The 8,772-nt window shown below is 52.1% G+C and overlaps 1 protein-coding gene across 1 annotated transcript in view; it reads right to left on the bottom strand.

Moving 5' to 3' along the window:
• CYP4F3 (cytochrome P450 family 4 subfamily F member 3) overlaps window positions 1–8,772 on the bottom strand; it is a 45,871-nt gene that overhangs the window by 15,440 nt on the left and 21,659 nt on the right. Inside the window, 3 exon segments of the mRNA XM_017893710.1 lie at window positions 701–828; window positions 920–973; window positions 3,913–4,057. Of these exon segments, the coding sequence (XP_017749199.1) occupies window positions 701–828; window positions 920–973; window positions 3,913–4,057 (327 nt within the window).

The raw sequence follows: 8,772 nt of genomic DNA, 5'->3' as shown, positions 1-8,772 counted from the left end.
CCCCCCCCCCCCCCCCCCATTGATTCTGTGTTGGACTATTGGCTTTTGATGTCAAAATACAATGCGGTAAAAATGATGAGGTGATAACTAATGAAGTTAAGCCTCATCTTACTCCCTGGAACCCTGTCTGCATTGTAAACCATGGGGCGCCTTCTGGAGGGAGAGAATCAGATGGAAGGAACATCCAGGGGTCCCAGCTGAAGCCAGCCAAAACCCAAACATGTGAGAGAACTCGGCCAACACCTGCAAGGCTGCCTACATGACCCCAGGCTGCTCTTGTACCACGAGTGATCCCTTCCATCCACGTCCAGAAGAACCCACCAACTGTCCCACAGACTTATCGGCATTCATAAACCTTTATTGCTTTAAACCAATGAGCTTTCAAGTTGTTTCTTACCAGCAACAGCTACTATGCAATTGTCGTCATGACCCTCTTGAGTTTACAGGGCTTGGGTGACGGAAACATAGAAACGACACCTTCTGGGCACCTACTATGCACCGGGGTCATGACTCCATTACATCACCTTGACCGTCTTTTAAGTAGGGATTATTAGCCCCATTCTACAGATGAGGAAACCAAAGCTCAGAGAAGAAGAGCAATGACCCAATGGCACGAGCAGAGCCAAAATTCCAGACCAGATCTGTCTGTGGTCCCTCCACCCCAAGGCTGCAGCTGGGACCTTGGCTTCAAATAACTCACATGCATGATGTTCACACTCTCATTGAAAATCTTCATATAGGGCTTCAGGATGTTGAAATGGAAGGCAGGTGTCAGCATCCGACGGTGGCGGCTCCACTTGTCACCAGCACTCAGCAGGAGCCCATCTCCTAGCAGTGCAGCCAAGGGCCATGGGCAAGGGCGTCTCCCTCCCCTGGCCCTCCAGGTTGTTCCCAACCCTGTTCACCTGCAGATACTCACCCAGCCAGGGCTTCAGGAAGCTGTAGAAGACCTTATCCTTTGGTACAATGTCGGCTGACATAAATGAGGATAATCAGGGGCCATGGAGGCAGGTGAAGGAGGAACTTTGGGGGTGGGGGGAGGCTCCCAGCAAGAGGTTTGCATTTCTCCCCTCCAAGCCCCACATAGCAGGAAGGGGGCCAAGGGCAGAGGAAGAAGGGAGGATGGGGGAGGGGAAGGAAGACCAGACCAGGCTGCGGTAGCACAGTACAACAATGACACTGCTTAACCTGGCACGGAGAAGCTATGTTGGGGCTCCAACATGCCTTGACATGCCTCCTACATGACCCAACATTTTCCTCAACCCCTGAGCACAGCTCAGCACTCTACAGAATGCCTTCACAAGGACCTAGGACACCCTGTCTGCCCCAGCATTCTCTGGCATCTCCTGGCATGGCATCTTCTGAGGTGGACCTGGACATGAGACATGACCCTGACATGTGTTCACATGTCCTGACATGGCCACAAAATACATGACAATTCCTAACATGAGACAGTATGCTCTAACATGCACATGAGACGGTCTAACATGACCTCAAAAGCGCGTTCCACATGCAAGCTCTGGGTTGAATATAAATATGGTACCTTTAACGTCCCACATATGATCCAGACTGTTCCTTAGGCATGACCCAAACATACTATAACACAGCCTCAGACAAGACTCAAATAATGTCTCAGACAGCTCACATAGGGACCCTGGGTCCCAGACGTCACACAAGCCCCAAACATGGCCCAGATGTGACCAGCAGGAGAAAAACGACAATGTCAAACAGCACCTGAGACAAGAACCGAACAGGCCCTCACATGCCCCACATGTCCTTGGCCACAGATAAACCCCACATATGACCAGCTCTACATGGCCCCAGTTGGATTGATACACCAGATATAACCAGGTATAACATATTTCAGGTGTAACCAGGACCCACGTGTAAATATACACATGACAAGACATAGCCGTAGAGCAGACCTGTACAGCCATCATAGAGACACGACCCAGACATGAGCAAACTGGAACAGAGGTCAGACAGGTGGAAGTCCAGGGGAGAGGGAGGCAGTGGCATCTCCACCACAGCTCCTCCTGTCTGCATGTGGGCACGCGATCCACTGGAGGCAGCACAGAGACCCCAGCTGTGGGCAAGGCGTGGCCAGTGCAGTGTCTACCTGGAGCAAAGAGCACAGGCTTGATGTAGGTGGGGTGGAAGATGCGGACGATTGCGTGCCAGGGCCCCACCCACCAGCAGCACACATCACCAAAGGTGCACACCAGGCTTTGTATGTATAGGAGACCTTCCTCCGAGCTGTGAATCTGGAGAGAAAGACACAGGACCCAGTTCAAGCTCTCCTAGGCTGTGAGAGAGAAGGATCTGCAGGGAGGAGTTCGAGGCCCTCACCCTGAGATTTCAAGCAGCATCTCATCCTCCTCTCAGTGCTGAGCCCCCTCACCCCAGGGTTTCCTCCTCACATCCTCCACACAGGACTCTCCAGTCCTTCAGTTACACAGACAGAAAAGGTATTTCCCCATGTGAATCCACACACCATGTTCCCTGGGCTGGGCTTTCATTCATCCCATTTTCCAGATGAAGAGACTGAGGCTCTACATGATAAAGTCACTTGCCCATAGTCCCAGACCATGGCAAGCCTGAGGCCTGAGACTGGGTCTATCTGCACCCATGGTCTGAGTCCTTAACCATCAAACTTCTTTGTGCCCCTAAAACAGTAGCTCTGGAAAACCCAGGCCTGCCAAGACTGGGCAATCAGAGTCACAGGGTTTGGGTGAAAAATTGGTCCTGTGATCCAGGCCAGGACAAGTAAATCATGGACCTTTTCTGGGAACTCTGGGGGAAATGTGGGCTTTCCCATGAGAATTGAGCTTCTGGGACTCATTGTTGATGTCATGAGGGAAAGGTCGTCTTGAAAGGAAAAGTGGTGTGGAGAAAGCTAAAGCCAAGAGAGGAAGGCAGATTCCCAATGACATTGTTTGAGACCTGGATCCAGTCATGCCTAAAGGCCATCCTCCCTGGACTTTAAAATCAATAGATTCTCTTTCTTTGCTTAGACCACACCAGGTTGGGTTTCCACCACTCACAACTGAAAGAGACCTCAATAACCAGAGACAGCAGCTGGGAACCAGCCCAGAGTCACTCAGCATTTTGAGGCCAGAGCTTTCGTCTGTAGGATGCTGCCTGTTCCCCTGCTCAGCCTGGCCTGTCCAAGATGGGAAGCACAGGGGTCAAGGAGAGGGCCCCAAGTTGGGGTGGAGTCTCCTTTTGGAGATTCCCAGGGCCTAGAGCAGGAGAGCAATGAATTTAGGGCAGACAAACTACAGGATGGGGTAGAAGGACTTGACCCACACCAGAGGTGGACGTCGTGGAAATAACAGTCCAGATCCTCCACCAATTACAAATTCTCCTCATTGTTCTAGGCTTTGCGACAGGCAAGGTGATGCTAGACCTGGCAAGGAGCCTTGAATACTAACGATGCCCAATTGCATCACCCTGCACTCTCCTTTCAAACATTCCTACTCATTGTTCCAGACATGGCTCCAGTAACTCTTCCTCCACGAAGGCTTCCAGCCTGCCCCAGCAGACAACTTGCTCTTCTCTGGGCTATCATCCATCTCCCTCTGGCCCTTTCTTGACCCCATGAAGTTGGAAATGTCTCCATCCACATTCACCTCCTTAAACTTAGGGGTTCCTCCAGGACAGGGCCTTGGGTTGAGGTCTCTTGGGGCCCCAGGGCAGCCCAGAACACCAGGACAGGGTGTCAGAGGGCAATGGAGAGAGGAGATGCTGAGACAGGAATTGGTGAATACATGAAAGAAAGATGAAGATGGCTGAGAGAGAAGGAAAGGAGAGGTCAGAGTACTGCAGGGGTCAAACAGGAGCTTGGGGATAGAGGGACTTGCAGGCCTCAAATGCACCGCAGCACCCACCACCAAGTGTTCCAGGTGGTACCTGAGGCGTTGATGATAGACCGGATGAGGTTGGGGTGGCACAAACGGATGACGGGCATGATGGGGCCCATCCAGACCTTAAAGCCCTGGGGGTAGGTGGCCACCTGCTGAGTCAGGACCCTCATGCCCTGCTCCGTGGGGGTGACCTGCAAACAAGGCAGGGGCCGTCACCTCCTGTAATGGTTAATTCTAGGTGTCCACCTGACTGGGCTAAAGGATGCACAGATAGCTGATCATCTGTCTGCAAGGGTGTTTCCAGAAGAGACTGGCATTCCATTTGGTTAAACTGAGGAAGGAAAAACTACCCTCCCCAGTATGAGTAGAACTCATTCAATCTTTTGAGAGCCCAGGTAGCACAAATAAGCAGAGGAAAGGCTAATTTGCTCTGTTCTGGGACTGGCACATCCATCTTCTCCTGCCCTTGGACATCAGAACTCCACCTTCTCAGGCCTTTGGACTCTGAGTTACACCACTAGTGTCTGTTTCTCCAGCCTGCGGACAGCAGACCATGAAGCATCTCAGCTTTCATAATCCTGTGAGCCAATTCCCATAATAAACTTCCTCTTTTATATATCTATCTACCTATCTATCATCTGTATACCTATCTACCTATCTGTCTACCTATCCACCTATTTACCTGCATACATATCTATCAATCTATCTATCTATCTATCTATCTATCTATCTATCTATCTATCTATTCTATATACCTATGTTCCTATGTATCTGTCCATCTATCTAATCCATCCATCCATCCATTTATCTTTATCTATCTATCTATCTATCTATCTATCTATCTATCTATCCATTCATCCATCCTATCTGTGCATCCATTTATCCAGCTACCCTATTATCTACCTACCTACCTACCTACCTATCTATTCATCTATCTGTGTATCTAATCTATTCATCCTGTCTAACCTTTCTATCTATATATCTATCTGCCCATCAATCCATCCATCCATCCATCTCATGTGTACATTCATCCACTTATCCATTCATACTATTATCTATCAATCATCTAGCTATCTATCCATTTATCTAATCTATCCATCCTACATATCTAATCTACCTATCTATCCACCTAATCTATCCATCCAATCTACTATTTTATGTATGTATTATCCATCCATCCATCCATCCATCCATCCATCCAATCCATGCATCCATCTGTCCATCCATCCATCTATCCTGTTATCTATGTATGTATGGATGGATGTATGTATGTATGTATCTATCTATCTATCTATCTATCTATCTATCTATCTATCTATCTACCCACCCGCCTACTTATCCAGCCAGCCAGCCATCTATTCACCCTGTCTGTACATCCATCCATCTATCCTATTACCTATCTACCTGTCTACATTCTTCCTGCTCTATCTCTCTTGGGGCCACCTCCAAGTCCCAAGAGCGCATCCCAAGGCAGAAGGAAAAGGCACACTGTCTGCTCACAGAGGCCCAGTTAGCTTGAGAGGAAAGATTTTCTTGTTCTGGGAGTCATTTCAGCCCAGAGGCGGCCGTATGAGGAGGTCCTCACAGGGGAGATTTGTGGGGAGCAGTATGGCCTCAAGACATGTCCCTAAGGCTGGTCCTCACATCCCTTCACGCCCTGACTGGTTCCTCTGCCAGCCACACAGGTTCCAGTTCCTCCCATGGAGAAAGTTCTGCACACAGGGGACCTTCCCTTCTCAGCAGCCACTAGGGGAGCAGAGGTGACTCTGACTGTCCATCAGAATAGTGTCTCCCAACTGGGAGCAGCTTCTGCACCAGGCTCTGCGCTAGTGCATCCTGTGCACCCTCCCACTTCACCTGTGGACACACCCATCAATCCTGCCATTTGCAATGAGCAGATTGAGACCACGTTCCCCAAAGGGGAGAGCAGGTCTAAGTCAGAGGGCAAGGTCTGGGGGACGAGAAAGCTCAGGGAAGGCTTCTGAAAGGGGAAGTGAGTGGCCAACTTTTATGTGGGTTTGGCAACAGGACCCCATTGGGACATCTTACTGGGGAGGAACAAGATAAGAGGAAGGTGCCTCCGGATGTGGTGGAGGTGAGAGACAGCCCACACCTCTCCTCTGGCCCACCTGTACCCTCATAACAGGAAATAGGCCAGGCAGGGAGAGGACCCTGGACAGTGGGTGCAGGAGGCCTCGAGTCCAGCCATGGAGAATGTGGGAATGCCAGGGACTCGCCTCTCTGTGCAGCCAACCCTCTGTCCAGGAGCCCCGCAGAGGCCTCTCTCCACTAATGTGGGAAGACAGGCAGGAAAAGGATTCAATGCAGGCCAGGAGTGGGAGGACAAGGAGATGAGAAGGGTTTGGGTTGGCACAGCACAGAAATGAGTGAATAAGCAGAGGAATGAGTAAGATGCCTCCCCTGCTTCTCTGCCACCCCAGACCCCAGCCCACCCCTTCACCCCCACTCCCTAAGCCTCAGACCCCTCAGGAAGTCCATTCACTGTGAGACTCCAGACCATGCCCTGGTGTCCACCAAAACCAGTTCCCGTTTCGGGGGTGTGGGGAAACCCGGGCCCGGAGGCGGCGGTTGTTTTCATAGAAGGCGTAGGTCGCAGGCCAAGGACAGCGGGCCAGGAGCCCCAGGAGGTCCCGACTAGCAGCAGGAGCAGCATCACCCGGGAGCCGTTGCCACCGGCCCGAGGCCCAGCCAGGACAAGGCCTCAGCTGGGACATCCTGCAGGGCAGATGGGATGGATGGGTGAGATCCGAGGTAGGTGAGGTCCTGAGGCCCAGGGAAGGGCCCAGGGAGCTCCAGGGACAGTGGAGAGAGGCAGGGATGGGCAGTACTGGAGGTAGAACAGGGAGAGTAAACACGGATGGATAAACAGGGCATGAGAGGTAAAGTCCAAAAAGGCCCAACCAAAACCAGCAGCCAAGTGACCTCCAGTTACCTGGTAAGCACTTAGATTGGGAGAGAGAGAGAGAGAGAGAGAGAGAGAGAGACTGACTGACTGATTAAAGCCCAGAAAGGCCCAGGCTGAATCATTGGGAGGTTGCCAGGGGCTTGGTTTCAGTTAGGAAACCACCCATCCTCCAGCCCAGCACCCAGGAGCTGCCTGGGCCTTGGGCAGCAGTGGAGAATGTGGGAAGGCCAGGGGCTCGCGCACTCAACCCCTTGCCCAGTGCCCCTCTCCATCACAGGCTAGGATGCCCCAGGCCCGCCACCCCCACCCTGGCACCTTCTGTCAGGAGCAGCTTGTTCCACACAACTTCCTCTCCCCTTCTTCTGAGAGGTTTCTGCCCCTGGCCCCTGATGTAGGGAGGGCTGTGGGAGGCTGGGTTGGGCTGGGCCGGGCCAACCAATCCCCACAGCCTGGGTGCTTCTCCCGTGTCTGGGCAGCCGACCAAAACCTAGGTGTGGGGGACCAGCTGGATGCAGAAGAACCAGCTTGGGTGACACAGCAAGGGCACTGGATCCTCAGGTCTCAGCACCTCCCACATAAGGTGAAGAGTAAACTGAGAGGGGTCAGATAGAGTTTCTACTGTGTGACACCTGCTCTTGAAGAGTGCCTACTGAGTGTGTGGCAGATAAAAGCATGAACTTGAGAGTTCAGGTGTCAAATGAGCCAGGCGAAGCCAAGCCTTGTTCCAGATCATCTCCTGTGCTCCTCTCTAAGACTGGGCCAGCAGAACACCATGCACCACTTCTGGATGCTGAATCAGGCAACTTGGAAGAGACAAGCCTCTATCCCCCCGGCTGCTGGATGGAGTTCAAGCCCTGCCTCCAGGCAGCCCAGGGCCCTGTTGGAGACCTGACTGCTAGGAGCGGGAACAAAGAATCCAGCCCCGCCGAGGATTACCCGGGTCAGATTCTGGAGATTAAGAGCCCAGCTGGAAGAGCAAGTCTGGAGGCTGGACTCAGTGTAAGAGGACAGAGCAGGGATGTAGAGGGTAAGGATGAGAGGGAACAGATGGGGTCCAGGCAGGGGAAGGGCAGAACTGAGGAACCCTGAATGGAGTCCTCATTCTGCCTCATCCTTGCTCTGACTTTGGTCAGTACTGCCCCTCCTGGGCTCAGTCTTCCCACCTGGGAAATAGGATGTTGGATGAGGGCCTTAGAGGGGGACAGTGAGGGCTCCTTAGAGAAGGGAGCCCCAAAAATGAGTGACAACTAGCAACTGTTTCCCGCAACCCCCCGAAACGGAACTGGTTCTTGGGTCACCTGGGCCTGGTGAGTGTGACAGCAGGATGGGTCTAGGTCTCAGAGTGGATGGACCTCCTGAGGGGTATGAGGCTCAGGGAGTGGGGTTGAAGGGGTGGGCTGGGGTCTGGGTTGGCAGAGAAGCAGGGGAGGCATCTTACTCATTCCTCTGCTTATTCACTCATTTCTGTGCTGTGCCAACCCAAACCCTTCTCCCCTCCTTATCCTCTCACTCCTGGTTAGTTGCTAGTTGTCACTAGCAGGGTGACAACTAGCACTAAAGGGTGGCAACTAGCACTTGAGCTGCTGTGTTCCAGTCTCCACTCTGCACAAAGGCTGCATGGAAAGTACTTCTACTGTGTGCCAGTCCTCTAAATGAAGTACTTCTACTGTGCGCCAGGTGCTAAATCCTGCTACTGTGTGCCAAGTGCTCTCCATAAAGTGTGCCTACTGTGCACCAGGTGCTAAATCCTGCTACTGTGTGCCAAGTGCTCTCCATAAAGTGTGCCTACTGTGCGCCAGGTGCTAAATCCTGTCTACTGTGTGCCAAGTGCTCTCCATAAAGTGTGCCTACTGTGCACCAGGTGCTAAATCCTGTCTACTGTGTGCCAAGTGCTCTCCATAAAGTGTGCCTACTGTGCACCAGGTGCTAAATCCTGTCTACTGTGTGCCAAGTGCTCTCCATAAAGTGTGCCTACTGTGC

The sequence above is a fragment of the Rhinopithecus bieti genome, unplaced genomic scaffold, assembly GCF_001698545.2.
Source record: "Rhinopithecus bieti isolate Rb0 unplaced genomic scaffold, ASM169854v2 scaffold_23826, whole genome shotgun sequence".
Classification (NCBI taxonomy): domain Eukaryota; kingdom Metazoa; phylum Chordata; class Mammalia; order Primates; family Cercopithecidae; genus Rhinopithecus; species Rhinopithecus bieti.
The sequence above is the reverse complement of the archived record's forward strand: the minus strand, read 5'-3'. Positions and strand labels throughout refer to the sequence as shown.